A 23,711-nucleotide genomic window follows, 5' to 3' on the forward strand; every position below is an offset into this window, starting at 1 on the left:
TAATGACAGTTATATTTGATTGTTTACTCGGGTTTAATAATCATGCAACCTTGTGTTCCATTTTACCCATTTTTCAACCCACCCTACATAGCATACATTTTCATCAGCACTAGAATCTTTAAATTTAATACAATCAGAAGCGAGCACATTATTATTATTCATATAACAAATATATATATTAATTTGTGACAAAAAAAAAAAACTGATCTGGTGGATTTTAGTTTTTAACATTTTAACATTATTTGTGAAACATTTATTTAGAATATATCTTGGAATTCTATACACACAAACAATTATTTACCAGCTATCATTGCACATCTGTAATCACAAAAAAGTTATTATGGATATGGATTCTATCAAATAACAACAATAATGCATAATATTAGATTCAAATATAAATAGCCTTTAAAAGAAGTAAATGTTCAACCACTGCCACTTCAAGCCAGAGAAGGTCAATCTGTTAAATCATTTTTTGAAAAATTTCATAAAGGGGCTCCTGTTTTTGGACTTGTCCTTGGCTCCATTCTCAGCCTGGATTTGTGGTGGAGGAGGTGGGGCGAACGGTGAGGGTTGGTTCCCCTGTAGACTTCTTATACTTTGGGTCACACTTACTGAAGAAAAAAAGTTCTTTATTTTTATTTTTATTTTATGATTCAGACAAACCAATGACCATCTATAAGTGATAAATAAAGCTTTATCCATCACAATAAAAAATTTTCATTTTGATGGACCACCTTGTTGCATTTGAAAGTAATTTATGATCACAGTCCAAGCCTTGATACTAGAGACTAATTCCCCTTCAGCCAAACTTTGAGATGCAGGACTCATAGCAGGTATGGGGTCTCACCTGAGTCTTGGCTCTCTCCTCCGTCAGGATAGCGGTGTTTGTTGTAATAAGTGTGGGGAGGTTTAGGTGGTGGCTCTCTCTCTGTCTCACAGCTCTCTGTGGAGTCTTCTGTTAATACAAATCCACAGTAAGTGTTAAGCAGAAGCACACACATTGGCACACATAGACGCACAGAAGTACTCGGGCTCTGTTTGTTCTCTCACCCTTTTCCTGGTTCGACTTTGTGGTGGAATCTTGTGTGTCAGATGTGTCGACTGGCACAGACTCACACTGCTCTGTGCTTTCTCTACTTGCTTCAGTGTTCATTCTGTGTGGGGACAAACATGACAATCATATGAGCATGTGAGAAAACCTAGTTGTCCAGTAATCTGATTTATTCAGCAACTGATAATATGTAAATGGGTCAAAGACAAATTACATGATAGAGGAACAAAGAATTATTTAAGTGAAAAACCAAGATGTCAATAAAAGTTTCAGTTTAAAGAATGAATAATGTCCAGCTAATAAAAGTGTTTATATTTTCCTTACACTTTTAAGAATTTGCAATCTCAATCAAATAATGACTCATTGACTCAATGACTTAAATATTACATTTTTGGGTTAGAATCAAGAGACATTTTACAATCTGAGGTAACCTTGCCTTTTCATAAAAAGGTAATATTATTTCACAAGTAATTTACTGACCTTGACATACATGACATGGGGGCTTGCAAAACCCCTTTACAATGTAATTTCCTGTTTTTTATTTTTTAAAAGTTTATATACAGTACATTGGTTGCATCACCCCCGCCCCCAAAAAGAAAATAAATAAATAAATAAAAATAATAAGAAAAGTAGTTTTGATAATATGAACACCACTGTTCATAGCAGGGTTAGTACAGTTTTATTTTATTAATATAATTAATAATTCACATACATACTTAAAGTGACAGTATAGATATTTGAAATATTACAAAAGATTTTTATTTCAAATCAAAGCATCCTGAAAAGAAATGTTTGTTGAGCAGAAAATCAGACAATGTTGATTAGGATCATGTCATGTGACACTGAAAACTCGATTATACATTATTGTATTATGGATTATAGACATACTGTAATTATTTAAATTATTATACATTTTAGTGATATTTCACAATATGTGCATTCTACTGTAATTATGATCAAATAAATTGCCACAAAGCTGGTAAGCATTAGAGGCATCTTTCATAAACATTAAAAAATCTTACAGACTGCACACTTTTTAATGGTAGTACTTTATGTTTATGTATCTATATATGTATATATTTGTTGTTTATAGACAACATTATTGTTGTCTATATAATTTTACCCAGGACTTTCTGAGGACACCGTTGAATTTGTGCAGCTCTGAAGCTCCTTCAACCACTTTTGCTTTTCTTCTTGAGAAGAGGCGGCAAACAGATAGTGACTGCCATCGCTCAACCTAAACCAGAGAGTCAAACAGATTATAGATTTGTTTTCATCTGACACGTGAGCAGATGATCCTTTCACAATGGCAGGTGGTGTGAATCATAACTCACATGATTTTGAACGTGTTCTCCTTTCTCCTGTAGTACGGATTGTCTTTGCAGACTGCTTCAGCCAATGTGATCGGTGGCCAGCGTGTAGAGTTCTGCATCAAATGACATGAATCAAAGTGGAAAATAATCTAACAAAGTCGACCACAAAAACATCTTCTTACAGGGATATAATTATTGTCATCATGTGGTGGACTCACAGATGCATGGTCAGGATATGTAGTTAATTAACAGGAAACATTCCTTCACTGGCGTGTCTAGCCAAGTGTGTGTGAGACCATGTGTGTGTAGACTCATACCTCACTGGCGGCATCTTGGTCTTTAAACAGATAGAGTGTCTCCTCTTCCAGTAGTGCATAGACTGTTTCCCAGTGATCCAAGCCCTGATCCAAACCAACAGATCAATGTTACCCCATTAAGTGCTCTTACAGAAACAAAACCACACTATAAACAAAGAAGTGGAGCTAAGGATGTCAGAGAAAGCTTTTTAATCAATATCCCCATTGGTGTTGGTTGGAAAGCTTACTTTATTTCCTCCTTGCTTCAGTTTAATCTCCAAGGTACCCTCTAATTTGGCACGTCCTGCTCTGATCTAGAAAAGTACACAAATTATAGACCAAAAAAAGGTGGAATCTAAAAATCAAAGCACTTAAATAGCACATACCTTGGTGACAACAGTCGTCCCTATTGGAGATTCAGGAGAAGTGGATGATTGTACTTCTGCCTCTGAAAGAGAAGATGGAGGAGATGACTGAGGTTTTTCTGCTGGGGTGGATGAAAGAAGGCTTTTATCCTCTGAGGTTTGGCTGTCCACCATGTCTTCATCTTTGGTGGGTGGCTCAGGGGGTTTTGACGTAGGGGGACTCAGCATTTCTTTATCCGGGGTGGATGGTTTCAGACGTCTGGGAATGATCTTTGGTTTAGTAAGGACATTGATGGAGGGTTCGGTCTGTCTCAGAGTATCGACCTCAGCTTCAGATGTGGTATGGTCAATCTTGGGGGCATTGTGTAAATAATGGGGTTTGTAATCAGCACTGGACATTTCTGAGGATGATTCTGGGCTGTCTAGAACAGAGGTGGGTGGTTTTTCGGGAGCAGTTACGGTATCACTGTCGCTGCTGCTGTTTCTCCTGAGGCCTGATGCCACTCTTGACACCACAGAGGATTCATTTTTACCACTGCTTCTTCTAGGCGGGATGGCAGACCTGGCTGGAGGGACTCGGGAGGGTGTGGATGAGTTATCAGTTATGCCATCGCTGTTCCTTAGGACAGGACTGGTCAGCGAGGGACGTGGGGGCAAAGCTGGTTTCTCAGATGGCTTTCGCTTTAGGGAAGTGACACGAATGGGCTTGTCACTACTGCCACCGCTCTGAATCTCTTTCATTTTCTCTTCCCTCTGGGACACCAAAGAAAGAGCAGAGAAATTAAAAAAGGTGAATCAAATCTGGCAAGAAGTGATGCAAATATGCAGTTAAAAATCGAGAGTAATGCTGGTGTGAGTGAGCTATTTTATACTTTTACCTGTATTCTTCTGGCTTGAAGGGCATTAAATCTCTCACTCTGAGCTTGAATCATGGCCTCCAGATCCTCCTGCTTCTTCATCAACTCCAGAACATCTGAAACGGAGTCCTGTCCACACATTCAGTACAGTTAGATTTGATGAAGCCATTTTTGAAGCTAAAGGGAGTCTTATGCTGCCTACATATATGTAAACATTTTTCCCAAAGTCTTCCCACCCCATATTCCTCTGCTTTGAGCGCGCTCTCATAGTTGTTGAGCCAGTGCTCGGCCTGCTCCAGCTCTCTCTGCAGCTGCTGCAGTTCAAGGTCTTCCTGATATTGATCTCTCCTTTCGGCCCATGCTTCCAGCACTCGCACTTCCAGGTCCTGAAGCTCGGCTAGACGGTCCTCCAGCTGCACACACATATAGTGATTCCACATCATTTTTACAGGTTTATTTTCATCTGCTTTGACCAACCTAATGCTCTTATAAGTAAATTCACAGTGAATACTGTACATATGAATCAGGTTTTGTTGTTAACTAATACGTTTTTTAAAGCATCTCAGACTTTCAGTTTAAATCTGAACCCCCTGAAATGTGCACAGGGACTGGTGAAACTAGCGTCAACTCGTCCTGACTGAAAATCAGGGCAAACGATGTGTATTGTATTCCAGCCTTTAGGCAGGGATGTCATACCTCGTGGCTCATGAAGTTCCCCTCTTCCATCAGACGTCTCCCTTCATTTTTAACCATTTCTGATTTGTCTAATTGCCTGTCAATCTGTGTGCGGTACTCTTCGTGTCTTTTACTGAGCTGCTCCAGGTCTTTAACCTCACTTCCAACCCCCTCCCCTGTCACTAGAGACAGTGTCTCCTTAAGCCAGCCCCTAAGACACAATCAACAACACCACTGTAAACAGCAGAACAACACATGGAAAACAGCAAGAGAGAGAGAAAAGATTGCATACATCAGCTCTCTCCATTCAGTCAGATATCTCTGAACAGCCTCTGCCTGTTGGAGTCTTTGTCTGCGCTGGTTGGCCTTTTCCAGCAGACTCCTCCAGATCTCCTCCACCTCCTTCAGCCTCTCACTCAGACTGTCCCTCACTCGAGGACACTTGCGGACCAGAGCTTTGCCTTCCTCTTTTCGACGAGACACGTCTTCTTCTATCACTGCAAGGTCTCTCTGATGAAACAGATGGTTATACTATTTTAAAAATCCACCTGTGGTAGTTGAAATGTTTTCAGTTGAACATTGCCTGCTAGCAAGAAGTGCATATGAATATTGGGTACCTCCAAGCCTTCATGTTGGCGGATGAGAGCTTGGACACTGAGCAGGTCGTATTCCTGCTCCTCAGAGTCCAGAGCCACCTCTTTCTCATTCATCCAGCTCCTTAGCTCATCCAAGTCATGGTCAAACTGGTGAACCTCTCGAGCGGAACGCAGGTTCTGTCAAAACATTTCTTTTTAACTACAAGAAGTGGCTACATTTGCAGTATCACTTCAAATAGAAACAGTGAGCTGCCTTAGAAGAGTCCCAGTTGTTGTATATTTAAATTTTTTACCCCTGCTCTTGCTTTTATGGCCTTGTTTAAATCCTCCCAGAGCTTGAGTAGATCTCTCTCTTTCTGCTGTGCCTCTGATGACTGCACCGTCTCCTTCAGGTTTTGGACTGTACTCAGCTTATTCTGGCCCAGAGTGCCGACCTCTTCTGCAAAATCCTCAAACTTCTTCTGCAGTGCCTAACAAGAGCACAAGTTGATTTAAAAACAATTTTGATGATTAAAATAGTTCTTACAGCTAAGAAGGTTGTAAAACCTGACAAGTGCTAAGTATCTTTTAATAAGTTACCATGATAGAGTAACAGTATATGAATGTAGTATGACTTCTATTCCAAAGTCAACAAGAACATATTAATCATAAAACTGTATAGTGGTTCTACTCTCTATTTTTGAGCCAATCTTACCTCCACCCCTTCCAGATCTTGACCAAAGTCATCAGACTCTGCTGTGGTTTTGCGAGAAAGCAGCCAGTTCTGAAGGTCTTTGGCTTCTCTCTCAAATACATAGAGACTGTACTGATTCTCCAACTCTGTGCGACGTTGAGCAGACAGCTGCAGTAGTGTCTCAAACCCACCATGCATATCTTCAAGGCTCTTACTCACTAAATGACTGCAAAGACACATTATAAATTCAAAACAGCATTATTTGAAGTTTTCAAATTCAAAGCTACCATTCAAATAGTTTGGGGTCGGTAAGGTTTTTTTTTTTTTTTTTTTGTAAAGAAATTAATACTTTTATTCAGCAAGGATGGAATAATAAGATTCAATTAGCAATTAGCTCAATTAATCAATGCTATCATGACCCGATAACTGCACCTGTTGGGATGTTGGGTCTTTTCTAGATCAGTGCCAGTTTTCAGGAGTGCTTCTACTTTTCCACGCTGGCTTTCCAGCTCCAGGTCAACTGTGTCTAGTTTCCTGAGGAACACTTCAGTGGCCTCCTCACTCTTTCCATAGTCCTTGGACTCTAACACAGGCCTCTGCTCCTCCATCCATTGCTCCAGTTGGGAAACCTGGGTCATTGTGAAGAGACGTCAGACATCAGATTAAATAATATGTATATCACATTACAGTGTGAACGGGTAACACACCTCTGAGAGAAAGTTCTGGATTCTCAGTGCTTGTTGAAGCAGGCGATCTTTATTCGCTGACTCTTTTTTCAAAATGTCTAAGTTCTTCTTCAACTCGGCTAGTTTTTCACTGATCTCACGTGATGCAAAGTGTCGTCCTCGCACCAGGTTTTGTCCTGCCTCCTGCACAGCCATTATTAGAGGCATTCGGCTCTCAATTTCCTGCATCATAATCTATAGGAAAAGATATAAGCTTATCAGGAATGGCGAGTCTTGTAACAAAGCCAAACATCAGTTTATTAAAGCAGAGCAGAATAAAAATCTACCGGGTTTTGAAGCACCAGTTTAAACATGCATACAGTAAGTATTCCTGGACCAGACTAACCAGATGTTTTTTGACTATGGCTTGTATACTCTGCAGGGAGGTGCCCCAGTCTTTTGTGGCTGTGGCCTGCAGCTTGTCCTGAATCCACAGCAGCTCATCCTCTAAGTCCCTGTAGAACTGGAACAGCAGCTGCCATGACTCCAGAGTTTCCCTGCGGGCCTGAAGCGGCTCAGCCAGTCCATTATACCTGAGAGAAACGATTAAACATCGACTCAGTCTGTCAATCAGATGAAAAAAAAACATAATACCACATGCTATGGAATTACATTTAGTATGACACAGCTATTATGTGGCGTTTTAGAAAATTTGACTGACATTTCAAAGCTTATGCACATTGTTTAATCTTGGAACATCAGTATTGCTCACTCGTAAATAGCTCTTATCAAAAAATCCACGTACATAAGAGCTTATCAGATCATTTGCTTTCTTCATTATCAGTTTTCGTGACCACAGGATTTGGACTGTGGACTTCTACCACATTTAAACGTAATTCAAATCCATGTGAAGGACTCAACTAACTTTCTACAGTAGAATGAAATTGGGGCTGTACGAAAACGTACCTGTTGACCACCTCCCAAACCCTCTGCTGTATATTTTCTGCAAGGAAGTTGCCTTGCGAGCTGAAGGCTTTGGCTGTGTCCACCAGCCCCTGGACTTTCTCCATGTGTGCATCTACCATTTCCTCCAGACCCTGCAGGGCCTTAAGCAGCCTGCTAACTGAGGCCAGATCATTACCGTAGTCCTTATTCACCACTTCAATCTCTACGGTCCCAAGCCACTCCTCAATGTCATCCAAAGAGCGCTGGAACTGCAACGCCTACAGGAAAACCACGTTATTCAGGATGATATTTCAGACTAGCATTAGTAAATCTGAATTAGCTTTGTCTGAAAGTCATGAAGATATGTTGGTGTACTGTATCTATTATTTATTGTCAGGCACCTCTACATACTATCATGAAGTTTCAGGAAAAAATCATTTTCAGTGTGCACACTTATGCTTGGAGCTTGAGTTTTAGCATGCTGTACCTGATATGCTTGCAGTAGACGTAGCTTCTTTTCCTTGCAGTTGCTTAAAAGCTGGTCCCAGCTGTCATCAACGTCCTTTATTCGTGGTTTTATCTTGCCTTTAGCAGGATGACTGGAAGCTAGCATATTATCACCCTCCTGAGGAAACAATTCATGTTTTAGCAGTGGATGCTCCTTTAATTCTGAATTACACGCATACATAAAGATGAAGAGATATTCAGACATTTAAGAGTCCAATGCCATACATTTATGAGTGTTTGCACTCTGTTGCGGTTGGCCAGTATCTCTGCCTCAAAGCTCTGGTGTTTTAGTAGCTTAGCCTGCAGGTTAATAGGATCTCTCCAGCTCTCATCAACAGCCACAGAGTTCTTCTCATTCAACCATGAAGAAACCTTCACAAAAGAGAAACTGACTTTTTAAAAGAGCTACTGATGTGTAAAATCAAACTGCGTACAATAGGTCAGTGTCATCTCTTTATGTTCCACATTTAGCAGGAGCTGTTTGCTTCACACACCTCATAGCTTCCTTCCAGGAATTTCTGCAGCTGTAAAGATTCTTCCAATGCTTTTCGTCTGGCTTTGCTCATTTCCAGTATTTTGTCCTTCCTTTAAGAAAGGAATTTTACTTTTAATATTTCTAATCTATAGACCTTTGTGAAAAAGAAGTGTGCTTAATTGTATTGAATGTGCACTTGAAGTGTACATCATTGAAAATGTGTAATTACAAATATATAAATATAAATACATGATATACAATAGAAATTATGCTAAAGTATATTTTAGTTCACCATAAATGCTTGTCAGCACACTTGTCATAACACTTCAACAATGTTTCAGACATCAGAATTAATTATAAAATTACATATAAAGATATGTATACGTAATATGTAATTTTTATGATATGTCTTAAGTGGGTTTTCTTGGCTCACTGCATACCTGAGCAGAATAGCTTGAATCTTCTTCTTGATGTTATCAGAGTCATAGTGCTGTGCCTGTATGAGCTGCTGAGCGTATCTGTCAACCTCTGCCACCTGCTCCATCTGAGCTTCTAGAGAGTTCTCAAACAGAGCGTGCTTCCTCTGAAGAGCCTCCACTTCTGACACTGAACCCTGCAATGACAGTGTGAAACACGTCTCAGCATCCATTTTCAAAGTTACAGAGACAACAACCAAGGGCATTTTGTTTTCTTGTGAAATGTTACTCTGCCTTTTAAAGGAGGTCAAAGAAATTGATCGCTTACCCCAAGATCTTCATTGATCAAGAAAGCCTCCCTGTTACTCATCCAGCTCTCAGTCTGGTCAGCATAGCCCAGGAATATCTGCAACCAATCGATATCTCATTATGCTTCACACAACACCTCACAGAATAAACAACCTCAATGAAGCAAAACCACCTGCTGTTATCTTAAGTCACCTGGAGCTTCAGAGCTTGATCCAGAGTTTTCTTTCGGTCCTCCCAAGCTTGAGAAAGCTTTGTTTTGGTGTCCTCCATCTTGCGTAGGGCATCTTTAATTTCTGCTGAGTCGCTGTGTCCAGACTTCACAAGATTTTGTCCAAAACTCTTAACCGAATCGATACGTTCACTGCGAGCATCAATCTCAGCCTGTAATCATTAAATGTTGATTTAAACATGTCTGGTATCATATAACATCACAGTACGTCATCGTATGTAAATCATTATAAATTACTTTATAATTCACTGTAAATGAATTCATTTTAGCATTGTATTTTGTGACAGAAGAAGATAAGAAAATACAAAACAACAGCAAAACAACTGAATAATTTAATAATGTATATACATTTCAGTACCTTCCAGTTCTGGTGCTCTAGTATGAAACTCTCAGCTTCGGTCTTATTTTTAGGCAGGCCTTTCTTCACCATCTCAGCACTCTGCTTCAGGGTCCAGTCCAACAGGAGGCGCTGGTTAGCTTTAAACAGCTGCAGCTGATGAGACTCTTGCAATCGTTCCTTCCTACCAAAACAAAATATATTCAATTAATTTTCTCATTTAATGTATATTTTAAATACATTTCACCATGTTACAATATTTAAACATAATATCGTTACTATAATTATTACAATAAATTACGAATATAGCAACTAATGGTCGCATACCTTCGTTTGATTTCCTTTTCTAGCTTAACTAATGCAATGTTGACCTCTTCCTGCTTCTTTCTAAGTTTGTCAGCCAGATCACAGTGTCTCCTTAACCGATCTTTAGTCTCCTTCTCCAGGGCCTGGTTTTACAAATTAAAGCAATTATGTTCTTTGTAACCCTTCTTTAGTGAGTTTCACAAACCCTCACTCTACAGCACCTAATGCACCATGAATGCTTTATTTAAAGGCTTTTGTACGTACAGCAGTTACTAAACTGGAAGGTGCTGAGAGTTTTTCTAAAAAGCTTTTAACCACACAGCCAGCACGCACAATAGATACTGTATAGGAAGTGCTACTCAAAGTGCACTGATTAATATGGATGAATGTGTTTTCTTAGTTAAACGGCTGTCCAGTCTACTCACAGTGCCTCTCTCTTGAATGACTCTGGCCTCTCTCTCCATCTCCTCATGCCTGCGAATAAGGTTTTCCACACTCTCCACATCCACTCCACAGCCCTGTCCCTGGAGCAACAGCATCTGTAACCGAAAAATTCAATCAAATATGAAATTCTGCATATAGCATTAGGAATATATTTAAAATATTGTTATATTGTTTAAAATAGATTTCAGTTTTCTCACATATTATGTTCAAAGCCATGTAATCTGATAGCAATACAATGTTCTCTCACCTTCTCTCCAGCTCTGTCCCGGACTTCTTCTAACTCTCGAATCAAGGCGTGGATCTCTAGCGCTGCCTCCAGCTTCCGTTTATAACTGCTCAGATTGCCATGAAAATTACTCCATCTGTTGGGAAAGTGACAAGAAGGTCAAAGCAAACAACAATATGCCAGATATAACAGAGGCTGAGTGTATTTTCTTAAATGAACATGGATCTCCGTTGAAAGGAGGGTGTACCGTTCATTGAGCTGCTGCCTACGCTTTCTCACAGTCGCCAGCTCATCACAGTTCTGTCTCTCTAGCCGGGCTGCCAGAGTGTTGATTGTCTTGATGTGAGCATCATCAACAGTCACATCCTAAGGGTGAAAGAATGTTACCGCACCAAGCAATATGTTGTATACCGCCGTTACAAAACCTACAAAATTTAGATTTTCTTTGTAAGGTTCATATTTTCCGAACACCCGACTTACTCCAGAACCTGAGCCTCTGAATTCACTGAGCCTTTTTAGCAGCTGCTGACCATGTTCATAATCCTCCCCAACATCGCCAACATTTATCATCACTTCCTACACAGAAATGAAACCGAGGTCAGTGAAGCCAAACATTAATTCAGCGTATAGCAGCACTTTATATCAAGGCCTGTTTTCAGCATTTTGTTATGGAATGGACTCATTTATTTACCTTCTGTCTTATCCACACTTCAACCTGTTCCACTTTCTGCAGGAACTCAAGAAAATCACGGTTATCCTCAAGAAGTTTTCCACGGGCTGCAACCGCTTGCTTCAGATCTTCCCAATGAGCGATCAGCGCAGAGACGGTCTGCTTTATCTCCCTCGATTTTGGGTGACGCAAGGTCACAATCTCATTTCCAGCCTTTTGATAAGTATGTGACAAACTATGTTAAATATATTTATACTGACCAAAAGAAGAATAAATACATATATGATTATCTCTAACTGACTACCGAGTCAACTTGTGACTCGGGTACAGCGACTTACCTGCTGGACAGATTCAATGATATTTCCATGGGCCAGAATCTCTGCTTCAAACGCCTGATGCTTCTGCAATATCTTCATTTTAGTCTGAAGATCGCTCATGTCTATTTTGGAGTCTTGTGTTTTATTCATACGGTCTGTGATCCATTCCTCTTGCTAAAATACACATGAATATCACAAACCAACCAATTAATTTGTTTGTTTCACTTTGTTTAAGGTCAGCAGGGCTGAAAATTACAAGTACCGGTAATGTACCTCTGACACATCTCGGTTGAAAATACAGAGAAGCTTTGAGATCTCAAGATCCTCTCTGCGTTTATCCGACAGATCTTTGATGTGTTCCCTTCTCTCCTGAAGAGCTTTCAGTTTGTTCTTAATGTTGCTGCTTTTTTCTCGGTTCAAACCTTCCGTCCTTAAGCGTTCTGCTGACTCCTGAAGAGCCACCATCTACATGACATGATAAGATAGTCATTCATCTATACTTAATCTGAAAATGTCATGTGTTTGATACTTCAGGCCATTCTGTAGGCTGAAGACCAACCCACCTTGTCTTCCTGAGAATGAAGAAGTTTTTCAAAGGCTTCATGGCGTTTGATTAAAGTTTCTACATCATCCACTGTTGTTCCCAAACCACTGTTCTTCAACTGGATCTTCAAAGAAACAGATGTTGCTAGCCTTAACAGTCTGAATAAATGTCTAACTACAAACTCGATTCTGAAATGCTTGTGAACTGAAATCCATGTAATACTATATGGACATTTATATTAAGTGGTCACCAGACCAGATATTTCATACATGTTTAAAATGTAACTCAATGTAACTCCTGGTAGTTTATAGGAGCACTAACCTCTTGGGAACTAGTGATCTTTTCCATGTACTCAGTATCTCTATAAAACACCTGCTCCAGATGAGTGCTCTCCAGCCGTTTCTGCTTGGACTGCCAGTTATCAGAAAGCTTCTCTTTCTCTTCTTGCAGAGCTTTCAGTTTCTCTTTGATCTGATGGCAACACAGGATGTTTAAACACATATTTGTTATGTATTTAGAGTTTATATTTATGTCAATTTAGTTGTAGTTTAAATCAGACATATTTGAGTTTCCCACCTCTCTAGGATTAGATGTGTCATGCTCTAACAGGTCCTGGCCCATGGATTCAGCCTGAGCATATGTCTCCTCACGGGCCACGATCTCAGCCCATAGCTGCTGGTGCTGAAACAACTGCAAATCGCAGGTGGCAACATCTCGGATGGATTCCTCTGCCTTCATCCCACTCAGCACCTGCGAGCACCAGAGGGAGTAGTCCTGTGCCTGCAGATTAAAGCAATATAAATGTATTAAAAATGAGTTTCAACCAATATTTTGGAATTTTCCAACAAATCAAAAGGAGTTGAAAATCTTTAACGTATGTCAAAGTACTATGAACTGGGTGTTGCGTACTGTGTTTAGGAACATATAGCGGTCCTTAGCTGACCGCAGCTCCTCCTCCCTCTGCTCCATGTGCATTCGGAGACTTTCCCAGCTCTCCACCACCTCCTGCTGCAGCTCCTGCAACCCCACTCTCAGCTCAGGAGAGCACATGTCCAGAATGGCGTCAGTTCCGTCCAACAGCTCCTGCAGCTATATAAAAGAAATCAAAAAGTTTGAACAGCCTGAGAACGAGCTTGTAAATGATGTATTTATTAACTTTTTTTGCTGCAGCAATTGTTTCCTAACCCCCTTTTTTTGTTAAGGTTATCTCTCTTTTCTTATCTTAAAATAACATGTAGCCTATGTTTTTAAGTTTTCTTATACTGATTATGCTTATGTATGATGTTGACTGTTTTGTAATCCTGCTTTGGGTTCCAGGGAATGGTTGAGTTTTGTATATTTGTTTATGTACATGTTTTGTACAGTTGTTTTATTTATCTTGTTGTAATATTTTTTTCGTGTGTGTGTGTGTTTTAGAACCACCTTGAAAGTTATAACTAAATTATGTAAGCGCTCATATGCTGTCGACCAATCAGACAACAGGGCGGGAAAAGGTTCAAGGTCAAGGCGCGAAAAAAAAGGCTCAAACTCCTAGGAGCAGATATAGGAGTGGGGAAAAACACGGGGAAAGTTATCATTTTGTGCCGAAGAATATTTCAGTATTTTGGACAATGGAGAGATGTCACTGAGTCAGGTAAATCTTTAATTGTTTTCCTTCACTTCACACCACAGATAGAGAAATAGGCAAGATAAGGAAAATATCTATCAAACCCTTACAGATACAAACTGAAGCAGCAAAATAAATAAAAATCCATCACTTACAAGCAGAAATCCGAGTGAGACGAGCTCAAAGAGACATAACCGAGACATCACTTATTATTATTCACACCCTTTACGTCGTTATTTAAGGGATTAAAAGAGACTAATAACAATTTTCAAGTCCCCTGTTCTTCAAAAACTATAGCCTATATAGGGCTAACGTTATATAAATATTTATAGAATAATTCTAATGCAAAAATAAGTTTGTCGAAATTGTAGTGGATAAGTTAGTTGTATTAGTAAGAAACAATAACTTAATAATTTTTCCCGTTGAACAAAAGCATCCATGCCACCCACTAGGTGTCAGTATACTGTAAGTTCAAATAGCCATTTGACCAATGCAAGACACCTGTAATGAGTGCTCTCACATCATACCTGTTGTTCTGTTCCTGCCAGCTCATGGACAAGAGCTTCATGTTTCCGTAGCTGAGACAGCACTCCCCTCAGATCTTTGGCAATGTCATCAGGAATGCTTTTGTGCCTCTCCTGGTACAAGATACGTGACATGTGAGCACCAGGGCAGATATGTTTTATCGTATTATTTAACAGCATGACTTAAAAGCACAGCTGGAGTGGATACCTTTATCTGTCTTAGTGCATCAGTCAAGTCTTTGTAGAATTTGTGACATTCCTCAGATTTACGTAGCATTTCTTTACGATCTTTAGATAAATCCTGCAGCTCTTCCCATGATTCTCTGTCATAAATTAGACTTCATGTAAGTATGAACTGCAAATGATATCGGTAGACTGTAAAACTGTCACTACACAGATCTGATACATCACACACTAAAATATTTTTTATTTGACAATTATGAGATTACAGTATTTATTAGTTTGTAATATTTTGTTTCCCCTATTACATGCCGTTACCTGAGTAGATTCTGTGTTTCTCGGATGAAGCGGCTCTCAGGATGATTACTTTTGATGAGTTTGTCAGCCAGCTCTTCACAGGTGTGCATCCTCTCCAGTCCCACCTCCAGCTGCTTTAAGAATACCTCAAATCTCCCACACAGTTGCTGTCATGAAACAAGAGGTACTTAGATCCAGAGCACAGACAACATGCATATCTGATACATTTTCAACTTCATTAATCAAATTGAAATTTGAAGAATTTTTTAAGAAGTGTTTGAAATAGGAAATTAAGGTTTCAAATATAAGATGCCAGGGAGCCCAATATATGATTTTGATTTCTAGGGTCAAATAGTATGTTTGAAAACAACAATAAGACAATTAATAATAAGACAATAAAAGAAGAAATATAAAAAAATCTGAGAAGTAAGTTTGAAGACAACAGGTTGTAATAATTGCCTTTTATTTAGTCGCTGTGCTACAGCCTTAAATGTTAAAATATTAAAAGGCATAAAATATTATCTAGAAAATGTTAATTTATGTTGATGGTTTATTTTTCTTATACCCACTATATATACATGTGGATGTATAAATTATAAAACAAACGGATTTGTTTATTAATTTTAAAATTTAAAATTTAGTAAATGTTTTTAAAATTGTTATAAATATTTAATTATTATCCTAGCTAAAACTATGACCACCATAAAATACATTGCCATTACTTTTTTTTTTTTTGACCCTTTGAAGGTAAAAATACAGGACAATGAAAAATCATTGGACAAGTCTGCAACAGATCAAAAATCTCACCAGTGCATTTTCATAATCACTCCCAAAGTCATAAGAGGAAGCAATCTGTGTCTGCTGAGCAATCCATTCCTCCAGTTCAGCAGACTCACGCTTAAATTCATGTAGATGTAAAGTCTCTCGCAGCCTCTGCTCTCTGTTGTAATGAGATATGTTTGTTTTAACACAGCAAACCAACATGAGGGTATTTACTTCTATTAATTGTGCTGCTTTATTAATGGTAGTTATTTTACCTGACTGTCGCTGAGTGCTGAACCTCATTCAGCTTAGATTTAATGTGGTTGTAGGGCTTGTTCAGCTCCTCTAAACCCCACACACGTACAGCCTGCTTAACATTTGACTTGAGTTCATCTACTTGAGCAGCAAGTACCTCAATCTGCCCCTCCACTGTCTGAAGAAACAAACCAGTATGTGTTAAGGTTATGTGTTAAAACCTTAAGCCATTGCATTAGTACAAGCCAAAGATTACTCACCTCGTGCTGCTTTATTAGACTCTGCGTAGCTAATTCAGTCTTGCCATAATCAGTGCTGACCAAAGCTGATGTTTCTGACAGAAGGGCTTCTAGCTCAGTGCAGTCAAGCAGAATCTGAACATCAGAACGAAAATGTTAAGCTGTTAAGATGTTAATGGCTTGAATAATTACTTGACCAAAAAAACCTGCAAACACTCCTACGCTTTTACCTGCTCCCGTGTAACTGCTTTGTTAAGTTCCCCAGACCGTTTCTGACATAACTCCTCTAAATCCTCCCATTCTGCAGTCAGTTTCTCACACCTCTGCTGCACCTCCTGACCATTCCACTGATTGGACCGGGCCATGGCTTGTCCTCTGTCCAGTACTCGTTGCAGGTACTGGCTGTGGCCATTTACCTCTGCCTGCAGATCCTGGAGTAATTTGAAAGTTTTAACAGTTCTGATGAATACACCTTCACTCTGGAACTTTACAAGGGAATGTATAATCGTTTATGTAAAGTTATTGAAACTATTTTTGTATTCATACACTCAAATCTAATTGCACCTTGTGTTTCTGAAGCAGGCTAACTGCCCCTGCCAGAGATCTTTCATAGTTTGTAGTATCAGCTACAGGGTGATGCTCTGATATCCAGTTTAGCTCTAGGTCTACATCATGGTAAAAGCTATATAAAGCCACATCTGCCTCTAATTGGCTCCTGCGATGATCCAAGGGTTTCTGTAGAGACTTAAATCTGGCAGTTAAAACAGAGATAAAGGTATCTTAAAGTATGCAGATAAACCAACAGTTTTGTATCGATTGACCGTGCATATACTTAAAATTTATCAGAAATGTATTAACTGTTGTTTCCCTAAAAAAAAGGAAAAATCATGCAGGTAGGTTTTAATGAGAAATGAGTACTAACAGTTTCAGGTAAGTTTCAGTCTCCCTGAGAATGCGTTGAGAGTCAAAATGGTTGGTCGCTAGGTGTTTGGCACGGGTGACAATGGAGTTGATTTTTTCTGCGAGTTCTTGAGCCTCCTCCTCCAGCTGCTTGTGCTCCTTCAGGAGCTGTCTGCTTGAACGAAGGTCATGACCCCTGATTGCATTCTGTAACATTCTTTCAATTGCCTCAATCTTCAATTTTGCGTCCTGAAAATATGCAGATACTTTATAATAATGAGAGCACACTTATTTTGTCTGTACAAATTGGTCATTTTAACTGATTTAATTCAATGATACAAATTCACATAAGAACATATTTAAAACCTAATACTAATATTTCTGTGTTGAATAAAAAAATCCTTCATTGTTGTCCTGTAGTAGTCAAAAGAGTTTAAGTACCTGAAGCAGCTCCATGAGTTGCTCCTGCTGGCCGGCCTGTCGTAGTTTATCTCCTCTTTCTGCCATCTTCCTCTGGAGTTCAGTCCACCTTTTGCGAACCTCTCGAGTCTTTCTCTGTATGCCCTGGCTGTTGAAGTGATCCTCTGCTAACATCTCCTCTCCAGTCTAACCACATAACATCCAATAATCAGAATGGACCAAAATCATGGCAGAGTACTTACTGTATGTTGCTTGAGAAATAGTAAACAATACAATATCATGTGGTGCTGTACCTCAGTCAGTCTGTCTACGCGGACTTGATTGGCCTGCATCTCTTTTTCTGCCGCCTCGTGTTTTTTGAGCTTGCGAAGGATGTTGGTTGGATCTCTGTATGATTCGTCCTCAGCAATCTCAAATTTCTCCTCCATCCACAGCAACATCTCCTCTGCATCTCTTAAAAATTCCTTTGCAAGGGAAAGTAAAGTATTTCAAAGCACTGTAGTTTTTAAGACAATTTTCTTGTCTGATATATAGCTACTAACACATTTTAACTTCCATTATTCACAAATTATGCTGTCACTTTCCAAAACAAACTGAAGGTCTACCTGGTACTTTTTTGAAGCAAGTAAATCAAGCCTCCTTAATTTACAACTTTCTTTCAGGTTCTTGTATCGATCTTGAATGACCTTTGATCGCTGTTGCATTCTGGAAAGGTGTAAATGCCAGAGTGAACTAAAATAATATCACTAAGAGACAAACAATTATAATTATTTACTAATAATATTATAATATGTAAAAGAACACACTCACTCTTTGGCAGCAAAGTTACGCTTACTGACGAGCTCCTGGCTCTTGTCTTGAAAGAGGTAAATGGATCGCTCTAGTGCCTCAAGCAGAGCCTCAAGCTCTTCCTGTCGGCCCAGTAAACTGTGAACGCTGTCCACAGAGTCCTGTACAGAAATTATGCATTCAATCTTCACAAATGTGTATGTCTTTCAACAAAATGTACTTGGAGACATGAAATAGATTAATTTAATGAATTTATTACAATAATAAAAGAAATTAAATGACACAGTATTATTATTTTTTCATTTACCCCCAAGTCTCTGACTTTCAGTCTGGCTTCATGACCAGAAATGGTGGCCTCTATGCGATCTGCTTCCGTATTCAGCTTTTGAAACTCCAGTCCTTGCTCAAGCCGTCTGTTGCGACTAGACCACAGTTTGTCCAGCTGGCTCCACTCGTTATCCAACTTAGTCAGTGTCTGCTGAACATCTTTAGCTCCTTTCTCTCCAGATGCTACCTCCAGAGATTGACCCAGCTTCTCCATTTCTTTCAATCTGAAATAATGTTACTGTCAATCATAGGCACTAAATACGAATTACAAGATTACACCAAACACAACTAACTTTGCTCTCTGAAGTTTAATCTCTTGCTTCAGATCAAGGTTCTCCTTCAGCAGGGCTTGAGCAGATGCCACATCAGATCCAGTGTCCTCTTCCAGAAGGTGCTCCTTTTTTGCCTCAGCCCATAACAACAGGTCTCTTGTCTCTTTCTGAAAGAATTGCAAGCGTCGGGCTTCCTCAAGCATCTTTTGTCTCTGAGTGGCTTGGGCTTTTAACTTCCGCAGCAGGTCTTCCAAACCACGTACTTCTTCCATGATAGCAGCACTCTCTGCCGGACTACAGTCCTGTTTCCTGTAGCATAGCAATGTGATGTATAGTTAAAAGACATATTTATGATTGATTTGGTTTTACCACTTTATACATAACATTGGACATTCTCCTGTTAAGTTACTGTTGATGAAGGTTACGAGCTGTGCCAAGGTTAGAAAGTGGATGTGCCAAAATACATAAGTGGTATTGCAATAATTTTGTAGCAAAACGTACATCTTAGCCACACTTTTAAGGTATTCTATTTTCCTTTCCAGGGCTTCTATGTCCCTCTCAGCTTGGGCCTGTCTGTGTTCCTCAGCCTTCAGGGCTGATGGTGAGCTCCCCACATCAGGTGTGTCAAGCTGGACTAACTTATCCTGGAGCTGAGCCTGGACTTCTTGGCAAGTCTGCAGGAACGATTTCACATCAGCAGAGCTAAGCAACTCATGAGCCATCTCATCCTTTAGTTTCTGAATGTGTTCCCATCTGGACATGCAAAGAAACAATTTAAGTACACAAAAGCATGGTTGGATGGCTGCGCAATGCTAATTTTGGCCTTCATACCTGCGGGTTACGATTCCAAGCCTAAGCTGAACCTCTTTTTTCTGACTGAGCTGTTTTTTCACAAGCTCCTCTCCAAGCTTGGTAATATCATCAAGCTGCTTTCTACCACTGGCTAGTTCAGTGAGAAAATTCTGTGTATAATATTGAGAAAGAAGTTAATGTTTTTAAATCAAAATACCACCATGTTATCCAAAGAACACAAGTAAATCTAATTGAGTTACTTCTCCAAGCAACTTTAAGGCTTTGAATGTTGTAAAGAATTCATGATGACTGTTTTCAGGGTGAACTGACCTCATACTTGGCTTGTACAACCTCTAAGTTGTTGGAGTTGGAGTTAAAAGTGTTGAGGACATTTTCCTTGTCTCTCATCCAGGACTCAAATTCCTCACAGGCATTACAGAACCTATGTAGTCGAGCAGTGTCATCCAGTGCCTTATTTTTTGACTGATTGGAGAAAATGCTATTTAAATGCCTGAACATTTTTTTAACCATCAAAAATGGTAAAAGAGTAAAGGTAAAACATGAATATTCACCTGTGCTAAATTATAAAGGCTGTTGAAATCCTGTTCCAGACTGCTTTGTGTGCTCTCTATTGTGTCTTTTTGGAAGTGTGGGTCAGGCAATGTTGAGGTAGATATTTCAGCTGTGCCACGCCGCATAGAACGAGTGCGGCGAGGTCGGCTCACATTCTTTTTCGGACTATCAGGTTCTCCATTTGTAGGTTCAGGTGGAGCTTTCTGCATTCAATTGCGTAAAAACACAAGCAAAAACTGTCTAGTAGATGCAATTTGAAGAATGTTTATGACTCATAAGATTTGAAGCTCAAGTAGATTTTAAAATCATCTTACAGAAGATGGCATCTCCCTGATAAATGTGGAAGATACAAGCTGCTCAGTTCCTCTGCTGTCTCGAAGAACAAACTTGTCATCTTTTTCCCTGCTGACAATTGTCAATATTTCTCCCCTTTCCCAGGTACATTTAGGACCTGAAATTGGTCAAGATGAGAAGAGAAAGAGGAACTGGGTCATTGTACACACAAACCAGACCAGTAGGAATTTTTTTAGCATTTAAGGATGCTGTTTACCTCTATATCTGAACCTAATCATTGCTTGTTCTTGTGGCAAAGCCTTGCTAAGAACTTTTCCTCCTTTGTGAGCTTTTTTATCCGTCTCATCTTCAGCGTCTGATGAATCACTATAGTGGACCATTCTACTCTGCTGGGTTTCAGTCTTAAATTGGTAAAAAATGTGTCAGTGCCATTGAAGCTTTGTCAGTAATTTCTACTAGTAATGAGTCACATTTATTTCATGGATTTCACCATTACCCTTCCTGAAGCAATTTTGGAAAATTATTTAGACAAACTATGTGCTGTAATTGCATTGTAAAATATTTTTTCTTTTGTACATAATGGTTTGTTCTGGTTGTGACTCACAGTAAGAGGAGCAAGTTGGGCAGCACTCTTGGCCTGCTCGCCCAGCCGTTTAACTTCTGGGGCATATGCTTCCATTTCTTTCTGCAGTCTTTGGTGACGCTGAAGCAGAGCAGTAGTGCTGGCCTCATCCTTTCCATAATCCTCATCAGTGAGAAGTGGTTTGCGGTCATCAAGCCACGAGCTGGCTTCAGTAACATCTGCAAAATACTGAGGGGAAGGAGGAATGGCATTAGAACACATTTTTATACCAACCTCTGCTTTATCTCCTGAAACATAATTTTTCACTTTATACATAAAGGAACCTATATATAGCTGAGTTTATACCTGCTTGATGACATTGGCTGCATGCAGCCTGTTTTTTCTGATGGTGACTTGATCTTTAAGCTGCTGCCATTGTTTCTGAAGAGTCCGAATCCACTTTTGGATGTCTCTCTCATTGGGGTGTCTGCCCTTGCACAGCTCTTGGCCTCTGGATAAAACCCCAGAGCACAGTGATTCCTGTGACTGAATCTCTGCCTCTAAAGCCTGCAACATACATAGCAATTTTTGCTAATCTCAGCAGCTCGAATCCAATCACACTGAGGTTAAGCAATGTTGGCCTGTTCTCCCTTATACTGTAGAAGTGCTTAAAAGAGCAAGCAGTAGTCTATAAAAGTTATCAACAGGCACGTAACTGTTTGAAATATATCTAAAATGTAGGCAGTAATGGGTTTCTTCAATACTACAATCTTCTATAGTATCTGAAAGCCACATACCTTGTGGTTCTGAATTGCCTGCTGAATTTGACTGAGGTCTCTCCCCAGAGATGCTGCCTGTAAGAGGACCCATTTTTCATAGATCCATGCTTCTACTTCTTCACAATCATAGAAAAATTCAAAGAGCTTCAGCTGCCCCTCCAGAGCTTTTCTCCTTTTTTTTTCACAAAAAAAGATGTTATTGCTGTATAGTATATGTCCACGAAGTAGTTTTTTTAATTTTTTATAAAACAGTAAAACTGTGCTGAAAACAATCCTGTCTGTATTTCTTATGGTTAACTTTTAAAACACAGTTTAGCTATACTCTTAAGGGTCTTTAAGTATATGGTACTTGGTACTCACACACATATGTATATATATGTACGATATGTACGAGTGGGTCGGGCTTCTGGTATAATTAGAAGGATTTAAAAAGTTTACCTGTTCTTGCTGACAACCAGCAAAGAGTTGTACTGTCTGTTAAGACCTATGACTCCTCTCTCGACTTTTGTGGCACCTTTGTGTTGATCCTTTAAGGCACTGCCACTCATGGCATTCAGAGTTTCTCCAAGTGAGATGATTTGAGTGTCTAGTAAGTCCTGCTTTTGCAGTAGGGCTACCACGTCTGGCAGCTGTTTTCCTAAGTCTGAGGAATCTGCCTGGGCCTAGGAAAGAAAGATTATGCTCAAGTGATAATGCTCAGTGGTAATGTCTGTTGTAAAAATGATATATATATATATATATATATATAAAAGACATTTGAGTTGTTCACCTTTAATTCCCTTAGGTCCAGAGATATTAAATCTATATCTCTGAGAACAGCAAATGTATTCACAGCATCTCCAGCATGTTCTCTCTGCTGCTGCAGAAGCTGCTGCAAAGCTTTCCATCGGTTCATGATATCCATGTTCCTGTCACATACAAGATAGCAACCACATATCATCTACTATTAATGCCTATTAAATGCTTTCACACCTATAAAGGGTTTTTACTTGAATAACGTTATTTTCAACTTCCACATTCCCAAGGATCAACAAACAGGAAATTATATTTTACTGTGCCAGCATTAGTGGAAATGTTTTACTAGAAACTAATTTTTTACATGTCTTTCCAATGCATTTTAATCGAACATTACAAACCGTCACAGCCCACATCCATAAGTGATTACGAACTACCTACTATTCTTTGCCCTCTCACCTGCGAATCACTTGTGCCTTGCTGTGGTAGTTCTCTTTTTCAATAACAGCAGCCATTTTACTTAAAGCACGGAAACGCGGTTCCCGAGCCAGCACATCCGCTCCCAGGGCCTCCAGTTTGCGAGATGCTGTCTCAGCCTCCTCCAGTCTCTGCAGACCTTCCAGGTGTTGTTGTTGGATCAGATGCAGAGTGTCCTCCAGGTAGCTCTCCCTCAGTGTAGCCTTACGGTCAAACTTCTGGGCCAGCTGTTCCAGCTGCTCCAGCCGCATCAGCGCACTCTGGAGGGCTCTCTCTCGCAGGTGTTCTGCTCGCTCTAGAAAGGTCCAGTTCCTTTCGATATCCCCTAAGGTCTTGCCTTCCGGAGGAATATAGTCCCACTGGTTGTTTGCTCTTAGTTTGGTTCGCAAGTTGAAGAGGTGGGCCTCGATGCCCCCTCTTTCCTGGTACTTGGGAGGCTTCTCAATAGTACGATATGTCTTGAAGGCAGAAACCAGATGCTGCATTTCTCGCAGTGAGTTGGGAAAAGAATGGTCATTGAGCTCCATCACCTTGGTCTTGATCCAGCGTAACAAATCAGACACCATGCTCTCATACATGCACTTCATATCATCCAGCTCTTTCAGAAGGTCAACAATCTGCAGGCAAAGATAAACTATATATTTTAGAAAACACCAATGTTGAAGCAGATGAATGAAATTCAAAAGCACAGATTTTATCTAACAGTAACATC

At 39.7% G+C, this 23,711-nt stretch overlaps 1 protein-coding gene and 1 long non-coding RNA gene across 4 annotated transcripts in view; one reads left to right on the forward strand and one right to left on the reverse strand.

Annotated features, from left to right (window-relative positions):
* Positions 1-14: 14 nt before the first annotated feature.
* Positions 15-23,711, reverse strand: part of sptbn5 (spectrin, beta, non-erythrocytic 5) — a 29,859-nt gene continuing 6,162 nt past the window's right edge. For 2 of the 3 annotated variants that reach the window (XM_026286320.1, XM_026286322.1), the window contains 65 exons: positions 22,982-23,616; positions 22,557-22,695; positions 22,226-22,449; positions 21,806-21,959; positions 21,375-21,575; positions 21,051-21,257; positions 20,703-20,847; positions 20,467-20,603; positions 20,152-20,355; positions 19,910-20,062; positions 19,619-19,749; positions 19,289-19,540; positions 18,809-19,096; positions 18,496-18,739; positions 18,210-18,349; positions 18,005-18,104; positions 17,693-17,863; positions 17,421-17,585; positions 17,002-17,228; positions 16,644-16,830; positions 16,310-16,510; positions 16,101-16,214; positions 15,861-16,018; positions 15,631-15,763; positions 14,845-14,990; positions 14,555-14,669; positions 14,350-14,460; positions 13,126-13,305; positions 12,793-12,996; positions 12,538-12,687; positions 12,236-12,340; positions 11,946-12,137; positions 11,694-11,846; positions 11,377-11,568; positions 11,166-11,261; positions 10,933-11,051; positions 10,707-10,821; positions 10,441-10,554; positions 10,037-10,158; positions 9,731-9,893; positions 9,336-9,524; positions 9,163-9,240; positions 8,859-9,031; positions 8,438-8,528; positions 8,169-8,315; positions 7,924-8,061; positions 7,458-7,714; positions 6,898-7,084; positions 6,534-6,746; positions 6,259-6,455; positions 5,848-6,052; positions 5,447-5,623; positions 5,175-5,330; positions 4,850-5,067; positions 4,579-4,768; positions 4,119-4,295; positions 3,904-4,011; positions 3,047-3,778; positions 2,909-2,974; positions 2,682-2,765; positions 2,386-2,477; positions 2,175-2,288; positions 1,051-1,154; positions 848-955; positions 15-611 (listed from right to left, as the gene is read on the reverse strand). In XM_026286320.1, the coding sequence (XP_026142105.1) occupies positions 466-611; positions 848-955; positions 1,051-1,154; positions 2,175-2,288; positions 2,386-2,477; positions 2,682-2,765; positions 2,909-2,974; positions 3,047-3,778; positions 3,904-4,011; positions 4,119-4,295; positions 4,579-4,768; positions 4,850-5,067; positions 5,175-5,330; positions 5,447-5,623; positions 5,848-6,052; positions 6,259-6,455; positions 6,534-6,746; positions 6,898-7,084; positions 7,458-7,714; positions 7,924-8,061; positions 8,169-8,315; positions 8,438-8,528; positions 8,859-9,031; positions 9,163-9,240; positions 9,336-9,524; positions 9,731-9,893; positions 10,037-10,158; positions 10,441-10,554; positions 10,707-10,821; positions 10,933-11,051; positions 11,166-11,261; positions 11,377-11,568; positions 11,694-11,846; positions 11,946-12,137; positions 12,236-12,340; positions 12,538-12,687; positions 12,793-12,996; positions 13,126-13,305; positions 14,350-14,460; positions 14,555-14,669; positions 14,845-14,990; positions 15,631-15,763; positions 15,861-16,018; positions 16,101-16,214; positions 16,310-16,510; positions 16,644-16,830; positions 17,002-17,228; positions 17,421-17,585; positions 17,693-17,863; positions 18,005-18,104; positions 18,210-18,349; positions 18,496-18,739; positions 18,809-19,096; positions 19,289-19,540; positions 19,619-19,749; positions 19,910-20,062; positions 20,152-20,355; positions 20,467-20,603; positions 20,703-20,847; positions 21,051-21,257; positions 21,375-21,575; positions 21,806-21,959; positions 22,226-22,449; positions 22,557-22,695; positions 22,982-23,616 (11,334 nt within the window). In that variant the 3' untranslated portion in view covers positions 15-465. Of the gene's footprint in view, positions 612-847; positions 956-1,050; positions 1,155-2,174; positions 2,289-2,385; positions 2,478-2,681; positions 2,766-2,908; positions 2,977-3,046; positions 3,779-3,903; positions 4,012-4,118; positions 4,296-4,578; positions 4,769-4,849; positions 5,068-5,174; positions 5,331-5,446; positions 5,624-5,847; positions 6,053-6,258; positions 6,456-6,533; positions 6,747-6,897; positions 7,085-7,457; positions 7,715-7,923; positions 8,062-8,168; positions 8,316-8,437; positions 8,529-8,858; positions 9,032-9,162; positions 9,241-9,335; positions 9,525-9,730; positions 9,894-10,036; positions 10,159-10,440; positions 10,555-10,706; positions 10,822-10,932; positions 11,052-11,165; positions 11,262-11,376; positions 11,569-11,693; positions 11,847-11,945; positions 12,138-12,235; positions 12,341-12,537; positions 12,688-12,792; positions 12,997-13,125; positions 13,306-14,349; positions 14,461-14,554; positions 14,670-14,844; positions 14,991-15,630; positions 15,764-15,860; positions 16,019-16,100; positions 16,215-16,309; positions 16,511-16,643; positions 16,831-17,001; positions 17,229-17,420; positions 17,586-17,692; positions 17,864-18,004; positions 18,105-18,209; positions 18,350-18,495; positions 18,740-18,808; positions 19,097-19,288; positions 19,541-19,618; positions 19,750-19,909; positions 20,063-20,151; positions 20,356-20,466; positions 20,604-20,702; positions 20,848-21,050; positions 21,258-21,374; positions 21,576-21,805; positions 21,960-22,225; positions 22,450-22,556; positions 22,696-22,981; positions 23,617-23,711 lie in introns of all 3 variants that reach the window. The other variant, XM_026286321.1, reaches the window with a different exon arrangement.
* Positions 13,710-14,940, forward strand: LOC113117561 (uncharacterized). The gene is made up of 4 exons (XR_003294176.1): positions 13,710-13,849; positions 14,371-14,481; positions 14,641-14,690; positions 14,853-14,940. It is a non-coding gene; the product is annotated as an uncharacterized LOC113117561 (long non-coding RNA).

Source organism: Carassius auratus, chromosome 17 (genome assembly GCF_003368295.1).
Source record: "Carassius auratus strain Wakin chromosome 17, ASM336829v1, whole genome shotgun sequence".
Lineage (NCBI taxonomy): Eukaryota > Metazoa > Chordata > Actinopteri > Cypriniformes > Cyprinidae > Carassius > Carassius auratus.